General features: G+C 35.9%; 3 protein-coding genes across 3 annotated transcripts; 2 read left to right on the top strand and 1 right to left on the bottom strand.

The window, feature by feature from the left end:
* Positions 1-19,016: 19,016 nt before the first annotated feature.
* LOC131597212 (uncharacterized) lies at positions 19,017-20,945 on the bottom strand. Its single transcript, XM_058869922.1, has one exon. It carries the CDS (start codon positions 20,943-20,945, stop codon positions 19,017-19,019), a length of 1,929 nt encoding a protein of 642 aa, XP_058725905.1.
* Positions 20,946-21,873: 928 nt separating this feature from the next.
* LOC131597213 (uncharacterized) lies at positions 21,874-22,323 on the top strand. The gene has a single exon (XM_058869923.1). It carries the CDS (start codon positions 21,874-21,876, stop codon positions 22,321-22,323), a length of 450 nt encoding a protein of 149 aa, XP_058725906.1.
* Positions 22,324-22,515: 192 nt separating this feature from the next.
* On the top strand, positions 22,516-23,840 carry LOC131597214 (uncharacterized). Its single transcript, XM_058869924.1, has 2 exons — positions 22,516-22,770; positions 23,490-23,840. The coding sequence occupies exons 1-2, from the start codon at positions 22,516-22,518 to the stop codon at positions 23,838-23,840; spliced, it is 606 nt and encodes a 201-aa protein (XP_058725907.1).
* Positions 23,841-24,696: the final 856 nt, after the last annotated feature.

Consider the following 24,696-nt stretch of genomic DNA (forward strand, 5'->3'; position numbering starts at 1 on the left):
CAAAGTCCTCTTTTCAAATCCGAACATTAGGAATACAAACTTGATCATGACATCCCATGACATTGTTCTTATCAATCCGAAGATCACCATATTTATCTTTGACTAATAAATGTCATCTTATCAACCCATTCAAATCCGAGTTCTGACCTTGTCTAATCTCATCAAGAATACCATAAGTAAGCTTTCACATATAAAGCTCAACGCCTGAAGAAGTCTCTTTACAAACCCAACTCAAATCTCACAACTGTTTCAAATATCACAATACTCAAATCATCAACATAGACGTATGCAATGGTTTCTCATATTCAACTCGTTCTGATCAAACGAATACTTCAAACTCTTGTAGTCACTTACACACACAAATCTCGATCTGAATAATTAGTGCCTTCAAATTTCCCAAACAGAAATAACAACTTCCAACTCTAAATCTTGTGACAGATAAATCCTTTCAAAAATCTTAACTTGCATAAAAGCATAAACCACCACTTACCCCTTTCTGCATTAGAACTTCTTGCAAACCCAACAAAGAAACATCCCAAAACACCACAAACAGTTCTAACAGATCCGGCAAAATCAAAATAGGAATGATAGTCAACCTCCTCTTAAACCCTTGAACAATCACTTCACTCAACCAAAAACTCTCATAAGGAAACTTAGCAAACAACTTCTTCTTCCCAACACGGACAAAATAATTCTCAAATACTTAGCATGATTATCTTCACACTGATGACACCCATACCTCAAATCAAACTTGCAAAACAAACAAGCTCCAACCAACTTGATCCGTCAAAATATCAATCCTCGAAAGTGAATACTTTTCCTTAATTGTCACTTTTCTCAATTGTCTAAAATCGACACAAAGCCTCATAGAACCTTCCTTCTTAACCAACAAAACACGTGCACCCTACGGCAACACACTCGAACGAACAAACCTCTTCTCAAGAAAATCCTTAAGTCGTCGACAACATAAACAACATCGTACCACCTTGCACCGACTCATTCACTTCCAATATTATCAAACTAGCCAGATAAGCCTATCACGTCCAATACGATCCTGTCTACTATCAACAAGAGATTAAGGGTGATCAAGTCCTCAATTTGTCAATAGGTAGTCGACAATCATAGTAGAGTATAAACTATCAGTACCAACATTAATAATATTCTTTTCCAACTTTTGCTCATAGCACAGAAGCACTATGATTCCATAATTCACAAACCTCTCAAGATCATCTGAACCAGCTAACACCGACGTCCGGTAGCTACGTACCAAAACACTTCTAACAATATCTCAAAACAAAATTCCTGAGATCCTACTTATCTCTTCATACTCCTAATTCTTACTCGAGTTCCAAAACGTTTCCAACAACGTCAATAACTCCTACAACAAAGTCTACCACAATAATTTCCTTAATCATTGATCCAACAACGACACCTCACACAAGGCTACTCAAACAACAACTTCATAGTCCATCAGTAGCGTTAGAGCATCACAACTCTCTATATTCCATTCCTTAGAAATAACCAAAATCTACTCCGAGACACTCCAACTCGATTAACAACCGAAGTCTTAAGTCCAAGTCGCCTTCACTTCAGAAAACAACAAATTCCAACAATACTAGTACTGCTGCCCTCAGTAGCATACTAACATCTTGCAACTGGAACATATCCGAGAAGCATATGTTCTCCCCCACTAAGCTTCAAACCACTCCTGCACACAACCGACTAGAGGCACAACAAGTACTGACAATGCTCCACACACTTATCACATACTGAGGAATTAAACAACATTAGACAACACTGGCCGGACAGACAAACCAGGCTCTGATACCACTAATGTAACACCCCAATTCTACCCAAAGCATTTAGGCAAGAAAATATCAGAGTATTAAAATTTCATACAACGCAATTAGGATGTTACACTAAGTAACCAAACAAACACCTTGAAAACAAACGGACATCACCGATGCCAAAAGCATACACACCTGCCAATAACATGATACATAACACACGGAAGATATGAACATATATATATATATATATACGTATAGCTCTCACTATCAAAGAGGAGTTTTCCAAAATAAAGTGTTTACAATACACAATGGCACGTCATCACATATACATATTCAAAAGAGTCGTATACAAATAAATAACAACAGACTCCCGACTACCTAGTGTTACATATCAGAGCGACCGACAAGACCAACTGGAGAACTACCTCTTCCAAAAGACTCCCAAAGCGGCTAATCTGCAGGATGCCACTCAAGCATCAAATCAGCAGAAGGGTGAGAATATAATTCATAATGAAAGCATGATAAATATAGTAATGCCAACAAGTATCATCAAGAATCATACAACAAAGTAATCCACTCATTTAACCACAAACAATATATAAGTAATGTGACACATGAATGACGACATAAATTATAAAGACTGACGATGATAAATGAGACTCGACTATGCATATGCATGTGGTACCAAATCCGGAGTAAAACTCCTCCTTGTCATTATGACAAATACACCTGCCGAGCATTATGCTGGGACTTTATTCTACTCAGGAAGCCCGCAGGCTGTCATCATCGAGCACGCAGCTCCCACTGATGACCTCTTGCCACTCAGGCTCATTCCGTTACCGAGCATTAAGCCCTTACTGGTAACCATGCCCGCGGGCCATCTGTTAACAGCATTCCGCCATTAACGTATTGAAATGTTATGCTGTGCAAATATATGACTCTATTACACGACAACAACATCATCAACAATATAACACGATCATACACTCACGTTACATTGTTTATATTCTATCCAAAAGGATACATCACCAATTAATAACATCGTTATCAATTACATCACACCATAATTACCACACAGGCATTATTAAGCACACAGCACACACTCACCGTCAAAACATACTGGCCACGTCGGCATAGATGAACGTATAACACACTTATACACATCAAATTAATATTGGCCATCGGCCCACAACTTCATCAATACATCATCAACAAGTTGTAATAACAACAATTCAACAATGATAATACATCATTCTCATAACAACAATTACTTGCCCTAAGGCCACACATCATGTTAACAACAAACAACCAAACATCGTCACATATCAAGAATGAACATTCATTAATACATAACACATACGAACATGATTTCATGTTAATCCACACATCAACAACAATTGCAACCAAGCACTATGATTATTTACCAATCATATTGCGCATATAAATAATTATGTGTTTTCATCAACAACAATTAAAACCAAGTAATCACAAGATAACCAAGCCTATACTATCATATAGAACATCCAACTAGCTTTCTAACGCTTTGAACGGCGTATAAAACGGAGTTACGGATCAAAAGTTACAAGGTTTCAAAGTTTGGATAGTTGAACATACTACACAATTCATCACTTGATCCTAATAAAAATAATAGGAGACTACATCCTATGAATCATTTAATTAGGTAATAATATAGTTCATTGCTTTAGCTTTCCAACGCTTCGAACGACGACAAAATCGGAGTTACGGTTCAAGAGTTACGAAGTTTCAAAGTTTTGGAAAAACAGAAAATGCTGTTGGCCGCTCAGCGGAAATTCCAGAAACGGACCAACGAAAACTCCGCTCAGCGAACCTGAGGCCGCTTAGCGGACCTGAGAAAAACCAGAAAAATCCCAGCACGAACAGAACTGTCTCAAGCCCCTTATACCCACCAAAACCACTCCAAAACATCATTATAACACCAATATAACACATACATACCATATAAACAACATAACATCCAACTTTCATGGTTGATTCATTAATCTTTCTCAAAACCTAACTTTTTCTTAAAACTCAATCAAGCCATGGAAATGGAAAACAAACATGATCAATGAAGATATCTATCATCAAACTACACATACACACCACAAAATCTTGTTTATAACTCCTAAACTCACAAAACTCACAATCCACCATTGTTGGTCAACTTAGAAAAGAGCAAGAACAAGAACAAAACAAACAAAACTACAAGAACCATACAATCAAGATAAACTATATTCATCCCCCTTACCTTGGTTGGATTCTTGGCTCTAGCTTGGTTTGGATTCTACAACTCTCTTCTTCTCTTCTCTTCACAAGTTTCTTTCTTTCTCTCCAAAATATCTCTCTTTCTTTCTATCTCAAAATATCTCTTTTTCTCTCTATATCTCTTTCTATTTCTCTACTTCTCATTTTCCCCCACTCAACTTTCATAAATTCTAATTTTGGCCCAAATGTCACTAAACATTAATTCTAACCAATTAACACCCAAAACATAATAATTACACACATGGAAAGTAATAAGTAAAATATTAACATAATTAATATTTACCGACTGACACAACTCAAAAATGGTAAAATTCCAATAAACGTCACAAACGTCCAAATTAAGCATATACTTATTTTTCCGAGCGTTACAGGTTTTGCCTCTGGAGGCCTTGGTTCTATCGGACCCGGGGCCTTATATCATCGACAGACCGGAAGGAGTCTTGGACTATTCATGCACTAGGTTTTCGGCCTTACGAAGATTTATTGAGCTTTGATTAGGATGTGTATACCTTAATAGAAAAGATTTATCATGTTCCCTTAAACATTTCAAAGATAGAAGGAATTTGTTGTGATTAATTGTCAATATTTTTCAATTATGAAATGATATTAAGAAGAAATTTATTTTAGATCGATGTTAAATATTAGTCATGGTAAATATATTATATTTGGAACTATAAATACATATGAATAAAAGGGAATAAGAATTAATTTGCACTTATTTTTTAGGTCATTGATGTATTTAGTGAGTAGTAAGATTGGGTTGACCTGATTCTCAAAATTTTGTACCTTGGTCCAATCATGTTTAACTTTGAGACATCCTATCTCTTGGTCTGGAAGTCTTCTAGACTAGTTGTCTTATGTTCTGGATATTCTTAGGTCATGTGCCTGTCTTTTGGGTCGGGAAATTTCTAGGCGACTTGCCTTTTGGTCTTTCTGTCTTCTGAGTCGTGAGACTTCTGGGCTCCTAGCCTACTTTCCTTATTGGCCAAGACACTTATAGGTTGCATACCTTACGACATGCTTTTCTTTAGAGCTACCTACCTTCTGGCCTTCTTGCTTTATGGGTTGAGACACTTTTGGGTCGCCTCCAATTGGGGCTTACTTGTCTTCTGAGCCTTCTACCATTTGGAATGCATGTCTTGTGTGTTGGAACACTTCCAAGCTGCCTAACGTCTACCTTCTAGTATGTCTGTCTTCTAGGTCATGACACTTTTGGATCACATCTTTTCTGGTCCAAGACATTTCTAGGGTACCTACCTTCTTGACCACGTCACTTATAGATCATCCATCGTACTTGGGACTAAGTGACCCATTTTGTTGCAGGGTTTCACCTAACCTTAAAGTTGTGATACTTGGATTGGACCACATGAATGTATGTTGGACCTTATAAGAAAGGCGTCTCTTTAGACCTTTTTATCATATAGAAATAAAACATATGACATGCAAAATAGAAATAAAATGCTAAGCATGTCTCAAATAAATTCATATTATATTCGTTCGGGGGCACCCACAAAGGCCCAAAGAGGCAAAGTTCAAATAACAACGCAGCAAAGCATTTGGTGCAAAACAGGTAGACTTTTTTCTCCTATCGAACAAGAAATCCCTTTCGAGAGTATGTTGTCATCCATCTAAATCAATTTAAAGACTGACCACATCTTACATTTTCTTACACGAGTGTAGATGCAAACCATTTCTCCTATTTAAAGAGGAAAGTGGGCCACTTCATGGGTATTCAAATATTTTCCCATTCAAACTCCACATTTCACTCTCATACTAACTTGAGTGTTGGAGTGCTAACCTTGCTAGTGAACCCCTCTCCAATGCAACAGAAGCTCTAAACCACTGTAACAGGCTCTAAATTCATACTTTTCGATCAACTCTACTTCAAACATGGAACAATTGGGTTGTCTGTGGGAATCAACTTCTGACTCCCGCAATTTTCGATGATCAAACTTCTCTTGATTCAATTGAATCTCCTCTGTTAAAAATCCAGATCCCCTTCAACCGAAGCACATATCTGCATTTTTTGATCAATTCCATCACACTTTAAGCTCTTTTCCTTCGAATCCTCCTCCTGATTATTCGATTATGGAGGCTTCCAAAGCTACTCAATCCACCATCCAACGGCAAGTCGTTGTCACTGATGCGGCTGCTAGGAATCCTTCACCTCCTCCTTAAGGAAATGCATGTCCTTTCAGCTAGACAAGCAAAAATGGATGATTCAGACAAAGTCAAAAATAACTACCACGTTCGCTGTGACTAGAAATCAGTGGCATAGCCACCTATTTATTTAAAGTTTTATTTTGTAAAAAGAAATTACACATTACTATAATTTATCAGGATTGTTTGGTTAAAGAAAGAATAAGTTTCCACTAAAATATCTTTTTCCTTTGTGATTATGAAAGGGAAAGATGAGTATAGGATACAACTAGAGATATAAAAGCCTTATCATAAAGATTCAGGGATATTTTCACAAACACCAGAAGTGTGTGACTAAAGAAATCAAAACTCCAAAATGCCAATACACACACACAAAGAAAGCAAGGCCAAAAGTAACAAATAACCAGCTTACCTCCACTCTTTGTGGCCAATCACTCCAAAGTTCATGGTGATTCTTTGAAACGTCAACCTCAAACTAGGTTTTCACCTGTGGGCATGGAAAGGGGTACTGAACCTTGGCCAGTATGGTCCCAAAGACGTCCAATAAACTTTAAGCTCAAACTTAGAGGAAAAACTAAGTCCTAGAGAAATGAACCCGGGACCGAAAACAACACTACAAATAAGGTAAAATACAAGTAAGTAATAAACTGAAGTATATGTATACATTACAGGAAAAGCACCAAAGATCCACTCTTGTCGGGTAAAAGCAGGCCGGTCAATAAATGGGCACGCTAGTCCCCCAAAAAGACTACATTCTCATCCTTAATAGGCAGATTAAGAGGAACTCAATCTTAAGACATCGACATGGTGGGATAAAAATATTTCACTTGTTTCAAGGCACTCTAAAAAGCGTCCTCGCCAACTGAGAAAATTTATTGTATCGAGTTATAGCTAACTTCTTAGAGAGATCAAGATTCTGTTAACGCATCGCACAAAATTCGTCCTCAACTTTCTTCTGACTTCCTGGTAGTCTTTCAAAGACTTCTCCAACTCCTCTATCTTTTTTTTGGAAGAATATAAGGACCGGTTTAATTCTTCTAGAGTGGTCTCCACCTTAGAAAAATATGCATGGGAAAAAGCCAGAGCCTCATTTTTCTAGTTACTTCTGGGGCAAGCAACTTTACCTTTTAACTAGAGTGTTGAGGCATTCAAAAGACTTCACAGAGGCCTCCATAGCTAGGAATAAATAGTAAGCACCTCAAATCTCCTACATGTACCGATTCCTCTCAAATGTAAGCTCGTTAGCTCGTTCCTTTAGATTTTCTCTCCCCAGCGAACAGCCTGAAACATCATAATAGTTGACGCCCAACGAGTATTGTAAGTCAATTTGATGAATTCCCTTTGTCGAGCTTCCTCAGAGAGACCCTAGAAATAAGTATAATCTTCATCAAAAGTTGAAAACCGAAACTTCTTATTCATCCTCGGACCAGGACGATATAACAATATTAGGTTTGACTCCCATTGAACAGAAGTCTTTCCTCTTAGTACAGATCTAAGTCGGGGACGCTTATGAGGATTTCTCTCAAACTGAATCTCTTCTAACTCTGGTATGGAAACAACCTTTCATTTTCTTTCTATCTTGGAGATGATAAGACTTCATCTACCATGACCCGACCAAGGGGAAATCGAACCAAATTTCTAGAAAAATGAGGGGGAGTATGAACAATTTGTTCAGTACCAGTACCAGAAGGCGTCCCAGTGGACATATCTGGTGTAGAAGATCCCTCATCGTAAATCTTATAATTCTTACCAAAGGACCACCAACCTGAATCTCCTTCCTTAATCACCTTATAGCATCGTCACTTTTCATCGCATCTACATAATCAGGAAATGATACATTAGATAAGTTCAAGAAGATGAAATAAGGAAGAGAAGGCCCTGGTTACACTTACCAAATGATTGTCTTCCTTCCCTCCTTTGATTTGGCACTTACCAGACAGTGGGTCTGAATGCACCTTTTTCACCTATTTCTTAACGCCCTGTCAGATGAGATAACTACACCGGCGTAGCCAAGCTCCTTATATAAGGCCTTCAATTGAATCTTTAACTGTAACACCCCAAATTCTACCCGAAAATATCATGCGAAAAATCAGAGTATTTTAAAAACTATCAACAAGCATTTGGGATATCACATTTACTTCATATAAACAACTCATAAACAGATACACAGCACTTTAATATCAGAAAAGCACAAAACAACATATAACAGCTCTAAAACAAACCAACTTCAATTTAATATGCAGCGGAATCATAACATTCGGCTTTATAAACAAACTGTCTTATTTAATCAGAAACAACTTCAAACATCATAGTATTTCTCACTATCCAATTTGGAACTCAACAACTAACACATGAACAACATAGAAACAACAATATAGACAACCCCCCGAGTGCTACGTATCAGAGCGACACACCAACTGGACACGATGAAGCTACAAACTTCCACAACTATATTTGAGTACATGTTCATTTCCCATGGTAGGGGAAACATCAGTGGAAGGGTGAGATATCAAACATTATAAAGGAAAGTATGATAATAGATATAGCAAGATAAAATCATACACAATTCACCACTTCTCAATATAAGCAATTTGCATCACGACAACAACATGGTTCATATATTCCAACTTATACACATATATCATTAATACATATATATTCACATTCTCATCATATATGTTTCATTCACGTACATCATATCTACAACACATCAACAATCCATATCAAATGAATTCAACTTCAGAAACTATGCATCCACGCATCATAACAATGACTCGAATGCAACTCGATATGTGACTCGAATGCGACTCAAACTGTTCATATGCATGTGGTACCAATCGGAGCTTCAGCCCCCGTGACCAATTTCCCAATTCAGAGGCACAAGGCATAAGCCTTCGTCACTAATTTGCCAATCCAGGCCGTCACAGAGTATGCATATAAAATGTGACTCGATAAACAAGACATATAAAAACATACTCATCACAATCACTCATCGTCACGAGGCATACGCATATATCACTGATAATTACCAATTATTAGAGGTAATTCAACGTCACAATTAATCTTTCATCTTCACATAGAAACAAAATCATCACAACATCATCAATGTTTCGGTACATCACAACAAACATATAACCTCACATATTAACAATATCATCACAACATCATCATGTTTCGGTACATCACAACAAATCAACACATTAAGTCAATTCACATTAGTCTCATAATTCTCTATAAATTAGTCGTTTAATTAACTCACTAATCCACTATCAACTAACCAAAATCATTCACCTAATATTCTCTAATTAATCAGATATATCCTACGTCACTACCGGTTATCTAATTTCTGATTAAATTCACTACTTAGTGTCATACCATAATCCCTATGTTATTTACTAAATCCCAAAACATGATTACGGTCAAATTCTCAAGATACCGTTATTTACCGACAAACCAAATAATTTATCTAAGTCCAAGTATTTTCTAATTAAATAGACTAATTGAAATTAATTCAACTACTAATCAATAAACCAATTAATAATCACACTATATTAATTTCAATTCAATATTATATTTCTATTCCATTATTTTCCAATTCCTAGCATCTACAGTACATGTGATTTATCATCATCAATTCATATCAAAACATGATTAGAGTTCAATTTCATGAAAATCTAACATAAACCATAACATTTATAATTCAACAACAAAACTCATTATTTCACTATCAATGGTTTACCCACAACAAACACAACAATCTAATACACATAGATTATCAATTGCACACAACTTATCACATTTATATCATCACATTCCAACAAACCATCAAATACCCAAAATTGCACTTAGAAGAACATGGATATCAAGTATAGAATCTACCCACCATAACATACTATCATACAACCCTTTATCATGAAAAACCCCACCCTTACCTTGATAAATTTCAACTCTTTCACCATAGCTCTAAGCTTTTCTCCAAAAGAAATCCTTTCCAACATCTTTTGGAGATACACCTAAAAACTAGTTCTGGAATCAGCTTATCAGACGAACTTAAAACCCTCAAAATCAAAATCGTTCCGGTCAGAACTTATCTCTATGAGTCAGAAACGTTGTGTCCAAGTACCGCAACGATCCAACGATTGGATTGAGAGATACGTCCGTTTTGCTAAGGTGAATCTCTGCTGAAACATAGCTGCGAAAAATGGGGTTTTCTCTAGCTTTTCTCTTCCACCATTGTTCTCTCTCTTTTGCCTCTTTTCTCTTCTTTCTATCTTTTCTCCCAAATGAAAAATAGAAACCTCTAAAACCCTAACTTCCTCTTACTATCTCACTTATGTTAATTAGGCTTAATCCACCAATCCATTTCTAAGTTATAATTCTACTACTTAGGCCCATTTCATAATATCTCTTTAATTACTCAATTAAGCCAAATAACACAAACACACACTCATAATTAAATACTTAAATAATTATTATATTACATAATAACTAAATAAATAAGTAATTATTAAAAACACCAAATAATATAATTACTAATATAATTAGTAAAAATATTAATAAAATCGGGATGTTACAACTCTCCCCCACTTAAAATATTTTCGTCCTCGAAAATACAATCGACACAACCATCTCATCGCCAAAACTACACCTGCTCTCTAGCTCTGTACCAACACAAAAGCGTTCCACACCTCCGACTATATAGAACTTCAAAAGGAACCATATTAATACTAGAATGAAAACTGTTATCATACGTGAACTCAATCGACGGTAAATAACTATCTCAAGCACTTCCTTGCTCCAAAACACAAGCTCTCAAAAGATCCCCAAGCTACTGAATCGTCTTCTCCGTTTGACCATCAACTCGCGGATGATAAACAGAACTCAAACACAACTTAAAAATCAACGCACTTTGCAAACCTTTCCAAAATCTAGAAGTAATCTTCGGATCTCTATCAGAAACAACACTCGACGGAATACCATGCCAACTGACAATCTTCTCAAAATACAACTTTGCAAGTTTCTCCATCGGATAATCCATTCTTATCGGAATAAAGTATGCAGATTTCATCGATCTATCCACAATGACCCAAATTGCCTCAAGATTACTCGATGTACTCGGTAAACCCAAAACAAAATCCATAGAAATGTTATCCCACTTCCACTCAGGAATGGATAACGGTTGCATCAAACCAGACGGTTTCCGACAAGTCAAACATGAATACACAATTTCCGCAATATCCTCCTTTTCAAATCCGAAACATCAGGAATACAAACTCAATCACGACATCTCATGACACCTTTCTCGTCGATCCGAAAACCATCACCTTTTCCTTGATTAATCAATGTCATCTTGTCAATCAATTTCAAATCCGATTTCTGACCTTCTCTAATCTCATCAAGAATACTGCAAGTAAGCTTCAACTTACCAAGCTTAACACACGAAGTAGTCGCTTCTCAACCAAACTCAATCTCGACATTGTTCCAACAATTCAAATTCTCGAATCATCTACAGAGACATATGCAATGATTCCCTACTCAATGCATCGGCTACAACATTCGCTTTTCTCGAATGGTAATTCAAACCAAAATCATAGTCCTTCAAGAATTCCAACCATCTTGTTTGCCTCATACTCAACTCTTTCAAATCAAACAAATACTTCAAACTCTTGTGTTCACTATACACATCAAATCCTGATCCAAACAAATAATTCCTCCAAAGTTTCAAAACAAACACAGCGGCGGCCAACTCTAATTCTTACGTCAGATAGTTCCTCTCACAAATATTAAGTTGCCTTGAATCATAAGCTACAACTTGTCCTTTTTTTTTTTGCATCAACGAAAAGTCTCATAGAACCTTCCTTCTTCTTAACCCAAAAAAAAAACAGATTCACCTCACGGCGACACACTCGGACAAACAAACCTTTTCTCAAGCAAATCCTCAAATTGACTCTTTAACTCTTTCAACTCTGAAGTTGACATCCGATATGGAGCCATCAATACAAGACTAGTTCCAGGAACTAAATTAATCGAAACTCAACTTCTCTTTCCGGCAGTAAATCACTTACATCTCTAGGAAATACCTCTGCAAATTCGTAAACCATCAGCGATTCCTCAATCGTTCTTTTCTCATGAACATCCAAATTTACCAACAACATAAACAACATCGCACCATCTTGCACAGACTCATTCACTTCTAATACTATCACGCTGACAAGACAAGTCTATCACATCCAATACGATTTCGTCTACTATCAACAAGAGATTAAGGGTGATCAGTTCCTCAATTTGTCAATAGATAGCCGACAACCATAATGGTAGCATAAACCATCGTTACTCAACTGCAATAGAATCCTTTACATCGCCAAAAGTACCATACTTCAATAACTCCCAAAATCATCTGAACATGCTAACACACACCTTGTGATAACATTAGAACAAAATTTCCTTTACACAATTATCAAAACTTTTTATTATTGGAATCATACTCGTCCCTTCGCATTTCTAACTCCGACTTGAACATTCCAACAACTTCAACAACTTTTCCAATCTCTTGCCAAGGATCCCTTGACAAGGTCTACCGTAATCCTACACTTAATCATTATTCTTATGTCAACATCCTACGCAACGGTTACTCAAACTGATAACTTCACAGTCTACCAATAACGCTGAACATAGTAACTTTCTAAGTTCCGTCTTATAAAAATTATCCTTATTCCAAGACGCCCCGACTTATTAAACAACCAAAACCTCAAATCCATGCTACCTTTGGGTTCGGGAACCAGCAAACTTCTACATTACTTGCACTGTCTCCTTAAGAAGTATATTGCACCAACAACTTACAACAGAAACATATCCGAGAAGCACAACTTCTCCCCCACTTAGCTCAAACTAATCGCTGCATCAAAACAAACAAGTACCGAAAGTGTTTCACACACATGTCGCGTACTAAGGGATAAAACACTGACTGCATTCAATTGTCACATAACTCAACTGACTCGACAACTTGGTCGGACGGACCGACCTGCTCTGATACCACTAATGTAACACCCCAACTTCTACCCGAAAATATCATGCGAGAAATCAGAGTATTTTAAAAACTATCAGCAAGCATTTGGGATATCACATTTACTTCATATAAACAACTCATAAACAGATACAAAGCACTTTAATGTCAGAGAAGCACAAAACAACTTATAACAGCTCTTAGACAAACCAACTTCAATTTAATATGCAGCGGAATCATAACATTCGGCTTTATAAACAAATCGTCTTATTTAATCGGAAACAACTTCAAACATCATAGTACTTCTCACTATCCAATTTGGAACTCAACAACTAAAACATGAACAACATAGAAACAACAATATATACAATCCCCCGAGTGCTATGTATCAGAGCGACACACCAACTGGACACGATGAAGCTACAAACTTCCACAACTATACTTGAGTACCTGTCCATTTCCCATGGTAGGGGAAACATCAGCGGAAGGGGTGAGATATCAAACATTATAAAAGAAAGTATGATAATAGATATAGCAAGATAAGATCATACACAATTCACCACTTCTCAATATAAGCAATTCGCATCACGACAACAACATGGTTTATATATTCCAACTTTTACACATATATCATTAATACATATATATATATATATATATATATATATATATATATATATATATATATATATATATATATATATATATATTCAAATTCTCATCATATATGTTTCATTCACGTACATCATATCTACAACACATCAACAATCCATATCAAATGAATTCAACTTCACAAACTATGCATCCACACATCATAACAATGACTCGAATGCAACTCGGTATGCGACTCGAATGCGACTCAAACAATGCATATGCATGAGGTACCAATCGGAGCTTCACCCCCCGTCACCAATTTCCCAATTCAGAGGCACAAGGCATAAGCCTTCGTCACTAATTTGTCAATCCAGGTTGTCACAGAGTATGCATATGAAATGTGACTCGACAAACAAGACATATACAACATACTCATCACAATCACACATCGTCACGAGGCATACGCCTATATCACTGATAATTACCAATTATTAGAGGTAATTCAACGTCACAATTAATCTTTCATCTTCACATAGAAACAAAATCATCACAACATCATCAATGTTTCGGTACATCACAACAAACATATAACCTCACATATTAATAATATCATCACAACATCATCATGTTTCGGTACATCACAATGAATCAACACATTAAGTCAATTCACATTAGTCTCATAATTCTCTATAAATTAGTCGTTTAATTAACTCACTAATCCACTATCAACTAACCAAAATCATTCACCTAATATTCTCTAATTAATCAGATATATCCTACGTCACTACCAGTTATCTAATTTCCGGTTAAATTCACTAATTACTATCATACCATAATCCCTATGTTATTTACTAAATCCCAAAACATGATTACGGTCAAATTCTCAAGATACCGTTATTTACCGACAAACCGAATAATTTATCAAGTCCAAGTATTTTCTAATTAAATAGACTAATTGAAATTAATTCAACTACTAATCAATAAACCAATTAATAATCACACTATATTAATTTCAATTCAATATTATATTTCTATTTCATTATTTTCCAATTCCTACCATCTACTGTACATGTCATTTATCATCATCAACTCATATCAAAACATGATTAGAGTTCAATTTCATGAAAATCTAACATAAACCCCAACATTTATAATTCTACAAAAAACTCATTATTTCACTATCAATGGTTTACCCACAACAAACACAACAATCTAATACACATAGATTATCAATTGCACACAACTTATCACATTTATATCATCACATTCCAACAAACCATAAATACCCAAAATTGCACATAGAAGAATATGGATATCAAGTATAGAATCTACCAAACATAACATACTATCATACAACCCTTTATCAGGAAAGATCCCCACCCTTACCCTGATAAATTTCAAATCTTTCACCATAGCTCTAAGCTTTTCTCCAAAAGAAATCCTTTCCAACATCATTTGGAGACACACATAAAAACCAGTTCGGGAATCAGCTTATCAGACGAACTTAAAACCCTCAAAATCAAAATCGCTCCAGTCAGAACTTACCTCTATGAGTCAGGAACGTTGTGTCCAAGTACCGCAACGATCCAACGGTTGGATTGAGAGGTACGTCCGTTTTGCTAAGGTGACTCTCTGCTGAAACATAGCTGCGAAAAATGGGGTTTTCTCTAGCTTTTCTCTTCCACCATTGTTCTCTCTCTTTTGCCTCTTTTCTCTTCTTTCTATCTTTTCCCCCAAATGAAAAATAATAACCTCTAAAACTCTAACTTCCTCTTACTATCTCACTTATGTTAATTGGGCTTAATCCACCAATCCATTTCTAATATTATAATTCTACTACTTAGGTCAATTTCATAATATCTCTCTAATTACTCAATTAAGCCAAATAACACAAACACACACTCATAATTAAATACTTAAATAATTATTATATTACATAATAACTAAATAAATAAGTAATTATTAAAAACACCAAATAATATAATTACTAATATAATTAATAAAAATATTAATAAAATCGGGATGTTACATTAAGTATAGCTCCACTTGAAGTAGGCCCACTCCCCTCTCTTTGTAGAGATATGATCTTACCCTCGTCAAATAATACTTTGAGTCTAATACTTATAGGTGAAGGACTAGGTTCTAAGTGGAAGATATTTGCATGTGTTTCTTCATTAAGAGGATTAACTAGGTAAAAGTAATCCTAGAAATGTTTCATGCTATCGAAATAAGCCTCAAAATATCTATGATTTCTCCTCAAAGAGATAAAACCAGGATCTTCCTCGTAGTTGGGTTGTTTTTAGTTTTAAAAAGATTAAAGAACAACATCACAATCAACTTACCCATTCATACTTACACTAGTGCTGGAAAAATTTAAAAAAGGTATAGCTCGCCGAATGTAATGGTGAAGGGGCGTTCACCAAATGGTTCAATATGTTGATGATGACACTTAGTCATTACATAATATTTATGAGCAATTTCGGATAAAATCGCAGGAATTATAAGCAAAAGCCTTGTCAAAATGTGAATAAATGAGAAAAAATAACCAAGAGGAATAAAGTTGGGACTTAGTGGAAATTTGAAGAAAATAAAAAAAAAAATCCATTGTTTTCTCATGGTCACGATGATCCCATCGTGGGCGGGAAGGCGTAACATCGCGATTGCAAGGCTTTCCAACGCGGTCGCAATAATACATTTTCCTGACACACACCAGTTTCTATTTATAGGTTTTTGCTACTTTTTTTAGGGTTCCGAATTTGAGATAGAAAGTGACGACGAGGAGCTTTTAGAGCATGATTTTGGAGAGAATTGGAGTTATTTGAGAGCTTATTCTCCATAGATTTTGATGAATACTTCTTATAAATTATGGTAATTAATAATTTCACTATGAGTAGCTAACTTATTTTAGATTAGATCTTTTAAGATGAACGTAATTGTACTATGTTGGACCATATGAGTGTTTGAAATTATTTGAAGGTTTTTATGTTATAGTTATTATTTAATTATCCTTGGGTTTATTGTTTTTTGTGTATTGACGAGCGTACGAATTGATATCATGAGAGTAGGGATTATTAACTGTACGTTTACTGATCTGAACTAGGACAATTATTCAACTTAGTAATTAACTAGGAATAGGTGTAATTAACTAGGAATAGGTAATTATAAGTTGTGACTTTTGAATTAATGAACTTAGAAATGCTTGATTTAACTCTGAATTGGTCTAAGGAATTTGAGAATTATTGTGTAAATTAGTGAGTTGTACACCAAGGAATTAGGTGTAGTGGTCTTGTTCATTCGTCGTAGTATTATAGCATAATTATTCTTCATATAATGCATAGTTCATCAACAGGTATAATTAGGGGATTCAAAATAAAGATCTAATCACTTTTCATCATCGACTTTACTTTGACAAAAATTATCATCTTGTTTTCGTAACAAAATCATTATTGAACCCCCTGTTATTAATTTCAAATCGTATTGTTATTACCTTGTTAAATTTACAATCCCTGTGGAAACAAGTTATTTTATTAATTCGACGAGATTAGTGCACTTGCTAGTTAATTCATCAGTTGACATTGAAATCATAATAGGGAAGGCAATAGCCTATGAGAGATAATCGGCATTCATAAAAAGGGATTGCACACTGATTGTGTTGACTACAGATCCTCTAATCTTCATCTAGAGGAAACATTCCCCATTCAGTCGCAGGACCCACATCAGTCACAACTTGGTCAAAGTCATCTTCGCGAATAAAAGCAAAAACAATCCCCGATATCTTTGGTCCCTGTTGTGAAAGAAAATGAATGCATATACAATGTAACAAGCAAGAAAGCTCGAAAATTCACTATCTTAGAATCCGTAGAAAGGGAAAACGAAAGCAAAAGGAGAATGTTGAACTTTGGAACTCAAAGGAAGAAACAACCAAGCGTGCAAGGCCAATGCCGACGAAAGAAGTTGTCTGAACTTGATTCAGCACTTGAACAAGAACGCTTCATAATAAAAGAAGCATACTCTCTTTTATAAGTCGAACAACAGAAAAAAGTAAAATGATGCTTCGAAATCTTTTTATACCCTACTCGATCATTGAGGATCATACAATCACCCCCACACTACCAATGGTTGAGATCTCCTCGAAAACAGTTCAAAAAGCACTCGAGTACTCTAAAGAAAGAGGAACATCATTACTGACTAGTGTGGGGAGACATGTCATTCATTCTTAGAATGCACCTATTCCTAAGAGCGATAATGTTCCATCTAGAACTTCCGTGTCTACGGATTCTATGGTCGAGTAAAGTTACATGTCACAAACCCTCGCCCTCCAAAGCCAAAACAGGGCTTGGGGCCAACTGTTTCGAGTTATTTACAAAGGCCCAAAGAGGAAAAGGCACAATAACGACGTAACGAAGCATTTGGTGCATAACAGGTAGACTTTTTTTTCTCTTATCGAACAAGCAATCCCTCCCGAGACTGTGCTGCCAGCCGTTCAGATCAATCTAACAGCTAACCACATTCCACATTATTCTACACGCGTGTAGTTGCCAATCATTTATCCTATTTAAAGAGGAAAGTGCTCCAAATCTTTTCTCATTCCAACTCCACATTTCACTCTCATACAAACTTGATGGTCGGTCTCTGTCTACCGCATCCGAAACTCCAAACCATCATAACATACTCTGAATTCATACTTTCCGATCAACTCTAGTTCCAATATGAAACAATAATGATAGGATGCTCCCACCCAAAAATAAAGTGGCCATAAAAGCCATACAAACTCCATAAAATCTACACTCAGTAGTAATCAATCTAAACCAACACACTAAAATTTAGTGGTAAGATATGCCAATTTGTCATCATTCTAAATACAAAAGCTAAACTTCATAACAACACAATGAGTAATAATATAATGCAAACAAAACAAAACAAAAAACCAGTGCCTACATCATTCTTCATAATATGCATTATTCACCCTACATAAAAAACCAGTCTCTGGATACCACGTGCCATGACTTTCCTATCTCATGTTCCTACTTTATTTCACGTGGTTCCATTCTTACCTCAGATTTTTTTATTTCTCCTATTTAAAAACATGTAAATTAATTATGCATAGATAAAATAAAATCCTAACATAACATAATACATGTCATTGATCATTAAATATAGAAACTCCCAACCCAATTATAAAGCTAGTCACTGATATGATATTTATCTGTCTTGTGTGCTAACAGAATCCAAACATGAGTTATCAACCCTCCACCTCTCCTTATTTGTTCTGAATGGTAATCTACATTGCAATTAGCTGCAGCATAGCACAACATCTCCACCCACACACTGCATATCACTTTCCATCTATTCTCCCTAACCATCAAATTCCTAGCCAGTCTTTGAGCATCCCTTAGTACATGCCATTTTGATGTCACAACAGTTTCTGATCTCCTTTCCGATCTGGAGTAATGCGGAACTCTTTCCATTCTCAAAATCCTACAAGCCTCTTTTTCATCTTTCACAGATTCTTCTTGTTCTAGCAACAATGACTTGAGTTTCTCGCAGGCATGTCGAAAGATTATGTTACTAGTTGTCATGGAAAGCATATGAGGACGCAACGCGAGAAGGTACATCATGTAATCTGACAATGATTTCGCCATTTGGATTTTGGTGTAACTTGCAGCATTTTGATACTGTGCACTAGTTTCTGAATCAGAATAGTAACATATATCAGTTGCAATGTGCCATATAGTAATGCTCTTATCGAAATCTCTTTGAACACTCCATTTCAAATCATGGAGACAATCATATCTTCCGAGTGACCAATCTCCCCTATGATTGAACGGCTTTAGTCCTCTCTCTCTATCGATATCTCTCATTTCTTCAACCATCAGAACTTTCAATTCTTTCGGAAACGCTACACGCGTCCTATTCTTATTCTTCTTCAACATCATGTCCATCCCCCGGAACTTAAGAATTCTTCCACACCTCAATGGCTTGTCATGATGGATGCAAAATGTCATCAAGTTAAACTGTGCCAATGTATTTGACCACCTTTTCCGATTGGTTGCCCTCGGTCCAAGAAACCTTAGGCATGGGATCATGAATGGAAGGTGTTGGTGCTTGATCATTTGAACAATCGCCCAATCTGAGAAAGGTAATTGCGCAATCTGGTATGCCTCCAAAACAACAGCTCCCCCTAATACACCAGCTATAAAACAGGCTTTCAAATGGCGCGAAAAATTTTCTTGGAATAAGATCGAAAATCCACACAATGTCATAACTAAATGGGAGAAGCTCACAACGCGAAGAATAAAACCTGCTTTCGTGTAGATTATAGGGGCTTTCGTGTATAACACATCATACATAAAGCTAAGTTCTGCATCTGTGATTTGAAAGATATCCTCCGGCTCATAATCATCGATAGACATCCACGGTAGAGAATCGTAGAGTGGCTGATATAGCCAGTTTTCGCGATGAGGCTTCAACGAGATAAAGCGGTAATAAGCCTTCAAGATCAATTCAATATTTGGAATATCATCCGGAAGGAATCTGAACAAAGAAGGCATGTTTGCTTCATGATCATCAATCTCTTGAACTGTTATTATGCCGGATGTTTTAGTAAGAGCTGACTTGAGAGTCCATACAACTTCTCCATACTTTATGAGCCCGGAGACGAGTAACGGAAGGTAAAGATAAGAGAGGTGTGAATGTGTCCAGCTCTTTACAATGATCCAAATCACAACAGCTACTTGTAAAACAAGTGTAAGAAGCTGCCTCAAACCCAATCTGTTGTCTTCAATTGAGTAGGCAGTTATGGCATCTGGATTTCCAATTTGGACTAGGAGTAGCGGCGCAAACAACGCCTTGAGTTCGCGTCTAATGTTGCGCTCGTCTGGATCACTTTCGGGTATTTCAGTGAGTTTGCCTATGATGATTTTAGCAAATAAAGAAGAGAGCAAATAGGTAAACCAAACTGTGAGCCTTATCCACATACCTGGGATGTCCTTTCTTCGGCTGCCGTATACGGTGAGGATGACTTGAATTGTGAAACTCAAGAGCATTAGTATTTCTAAACCCCAAAGATCCCATAGGTCTTGTAGTTGTCCTGGGATGAAACTTATGTGCATTTTTTTTTGTCTTTCTGTTCAGTTTTATCAAATGCTGCACAAGACAAACATTGGTTCTATATGATTTATATTAGTTTAGGATCTTCTTCACATTTGACATGACCACAAACATAAGGCAATGTCAGAAAAACTAAAACATATATGAATTATAGGTTCTGCTTTGGTTTGATGATCCTTAACTTGTCCTATTTTTGTTGAATCACGTTCACCATTTTAGGATGCTTGCTTTAGTAAGGGGTTAATACCTAATACCATATAATATAACACTGCTTTACTGGATTTCTCAAACTCCAATGTTTCTTTATTTTATGAAAGCATGTCACATTCATTCTTAGGGAAAGTAACTTCTTTTGTTAAACTAGGATTTCATTTGTTTCTTTTAGTACAAAATCTTGTTATGCGAATAATTTCTCATTGTTATGTTTTTCTTGATAACTTTTCAGATGTATGACAATTAAAACAAGATTATGAAAAAGCAATAAGGGAAAAAATGTTTCCTTACTGCATATGCCATGTCTCTTTTTTAATATACTTGTATAATATTATTCACTTTATTGGATTCAAGCCTGAGTAGTCAGTCCTCACATATCCAAGACCACCTCCAACGGGAGGTTCGTCGCATGCGTTTTTCAGGTGACAACTAACTTTATGTTTTCAAAGTGCTCCAGCTGGCCAACGGTACAAAGACATGCAATGCAATGGTTCTTTCATTTTTTTTTTATATTAGAAAATTCAAACTAGCTGTTGAACGGGTAGTTTTTTTTTTTTTTTCAACTTATTTTTTCAATTATAAATATAATTTTTTAGGAAAAAATTTACCAACACCATATTTCTTTCACTTTCATTTTCTCTTAAATTTCAAGTTTTTCTCTCAAAATTTCATCCAAATTTTCATCTTTTTACTTCAACTTAAAATTGTTTAGGTCAAATGGATCCTAATCATTTTCATTATCAACAAGCTATGTTCAATTACATGCAAAATTATCAAAATCCTAATTCTCAAAATTCTCAAATTCCATCGGTGTCAATAAACCCCACCATATTTTTTCCGTCACCAAACAATCCAAATATGTTTCCTAGCCCTCAAATGAATTATAGTAGTATGAAACTTTTTCGTTACGAACCGATGTTCGGTTGTCAACTTCCACCGTTTTCTACTCAAGTTGGTGCTGAAACAGAAAAAAGTGTTGTCGTTAAAAAAAAATCTCGAGAGCAATTTACAAGGGATGAGGATATACTTCTTATCCGCTCCCGGCTCAATGTTTCAAAGGATCCAATTGTGGGAGTTGATCAAAAGGCTGAGAGTTTTTGGGTAAGAGTCGCTGCCAATTATAACCAGTATCGTGGACAATCGCGGAAAAGTCAAGGGGACAATTAAAATGTTGATGGCATCGAATAAATGGCTTTGTTCAAAAATTTGTTGGGTGTTACAAACAAACTGTTAATGGAAAGAAAAGTGGGATATCGGAAAATGATATCATGGCCGCTGCACATGCTTTTTTTGCTCAGGATCAAGGTACAACATTCAATCTTGAGTACACATGGCGACTTAAAATATGAACCTAAATGGATGGGAGAATCGATTGGAAGTTCTTCAAAAATAACAAAGACTTCTGCTAGTGGGGCATCATCGGAGAACCCAGATACACCTTCAAGTTATGGGTTTAACTCTTCATCACCAATGGAGCGTCCAATAGGACAAAAAGTGGCAAAAAGGAAGGGTAAGGAAAATGAAATTCCAACTGCTAAGCAAGATGTGAGGAATAAAAGAACAACAACAATGGAAAGACTAGCGCAATGTAAGGAGGACGAGATAAAAATCAAGGTAATTCAAATCATGATGAAAGACACTTCTACTATGAGCGATAGCCAACGAGATATTCATGAAAAATATTGTAATAAGATGAAAAAAATAGAATGTAGTTAGTATCACTTATGTAAAATGGCCATTAGTACCACTTTAATTTATCAACACATATGTAAAATGATCATTAGTACCACTTTAATTTATCAAAACCTATGTAAAATAGTCATTAGTATCACTTTAAATTATAATAAATATTATGTTATTCAAACTAGCCTTTGTTCAAACTAGTCGTTATTCAAACCATTATATATACTACCACTTATGTCATTGTTTTCTCGTTCTCATCTTATTTTTCTCTCAATTTTCTCTCATTCTTACTCACTAAAATGGATTCAGACAATTCAGATAATTACGATCAAGAATTTTGGGAGTTGATTGAAGAAGAATTTATGGACGACAGTGATGAAGAACAACAGCTTTAGAATGAACGTCAATCTCGAAGTTCCTCTCGGCCAAAGAGAAGGACAACGGTATATCGAGGTCGTGAAGAAGGGAACAATCGATTATTCAATGACTATTTCTCAGAAAATCCAGTATACACAAATGTTCAATTCCGAAGAAGGTTCAGAATGCATAGGCATGTATTTCTTCGAATTGTAGGTCCCCTTGGAAATCATGATGAATATTTCCAAATGAGGGTCGATGCAACTGGTAAAATGGGTCTTTCACCATTGCAGAAATGTACATTTGTTATTCGTATGTTGGCGTACGGGTCTCTTGCTGACTCTGTAGACGAATATGTTCGAATCAATGAAAGCACTTCAATTGAGTGCTTACAAAGATTCGTTCAGGGCGTGAATGTTGTATTTGGGGCTGAATATTTGAGAAAGCCTAATAACACTGATCTTGAACATCTTTTACAAATGGGAAAGTCACATGGCTTTCCAAGTATGTTGGGTTCCATTGATTGTATGCATTGGGAATGGAAAAACTATCCTGTTTCATGGAAAAGACAATATTGTCGAGGTGATCATGGTAAGCCCACAATCATGCTTGAAGCAATGGCATCACAAGACTTATGGATTTGACATGCTTTTTTGGTATTGCTGGTTCAAACAATGACATTAATGTGTTAAACGAATCCAATGTGTTTAACGATATTTTGGAAGGACATACTCCCAATGTGCAATATACAATCAATGGGACACCATGTTGAATCTTTGCCAACGGTCCTTGGATAGGTTTAAAATGACTGGCTAATGGCGTGCTTACCGACTTGGCCTTTCCAATGTTGAATCTTTGCAAAACATGGTTGATGTACTCTTCTTGAGATAACTGCAAAATTCCTCTTTGCTTATCTCTTGTGATTTGCATTTCAAGAATCCTCTTTGCTGTCCCCAAATCCTTCATGTCAAATCCTTTTGATAACTCCACCTTCAAGTTTATGATTTTATCCATATATGGACCTGTTACTAACATGACATCAATACAAAGTAGCAAAATAATATAACTAGACATATATCTCTTGAAGAAACAACAATGGTCGACAATGCACTTTGTTATACCCCAAAATTTGCCCGCATCTTTTTCAAAAAGAAGGCAACAGACTTCTGTTTAAAAATTGGGAGTTTCATATAATCTTGGATTTTATTTCATAAATATCCTGATTTTATGAATACTCGGTTTTTAGAATTTTTATTATACGGTATTTTGGCTCGCTGTTGAATTTATTCTTACACAAACGCCAATTACTGTTTATCACTTCACACACGCTGTTTATTTGAGATTTATTTACAGATAAATAGTACTGACGCAATTGGTACAGAATTAAATTTTTTGCAGGCGCAAAGTCCGGGGATTCAGACTGTACTGGTAACGAGTAAATTATTATTAGTTTTTTGTTTCCCACTAATTTTTGTACTATATTCTATTATTTTCAAAATC

Source organism: Vicia villosa, linkage group LG4 (genome assembly GCF_029867415.1).
Source record: "Vicia villosa cultivar HV-30 ecotype Madison, WI linkage group LG4, Vvil1.0, whole genome shotgun sequence".
NCBI lineage: Eukaryota > Viridiplantae > Streptophyta > Magnoliopsida > Fabales > Fabaceae > Vicia > Vicia villosa.

Coding starts and splice junctions, on each gene's coding strand:
- LOC131597213 (XM_058869923.1), top strand. CDS start 21,874: ATGGATCCTAATCATTTTCATTATCAACAAGCTATGTTCAATTACATG.
- LOC131597214 (XM_058869924.1), top strand. CDS start 22,516: ATGGGAGAATCGATTGGAAGTTCTTCAAAAATAACAAAGACTTCTGCT. Junction 22,771..23,489: donor AGGACGAGATAAAAATCAAG/GTAATTCAAATC, acceptor TCACCATTGCAG/AAATGTACATTTGTTATTCG.
- LOC131597212 (XM_058869922.1), bottom strand. CDS start 20,945: ATGCACATAAGTTTCATCCCAGGACAACTACAAGACCTATGGGATCTT.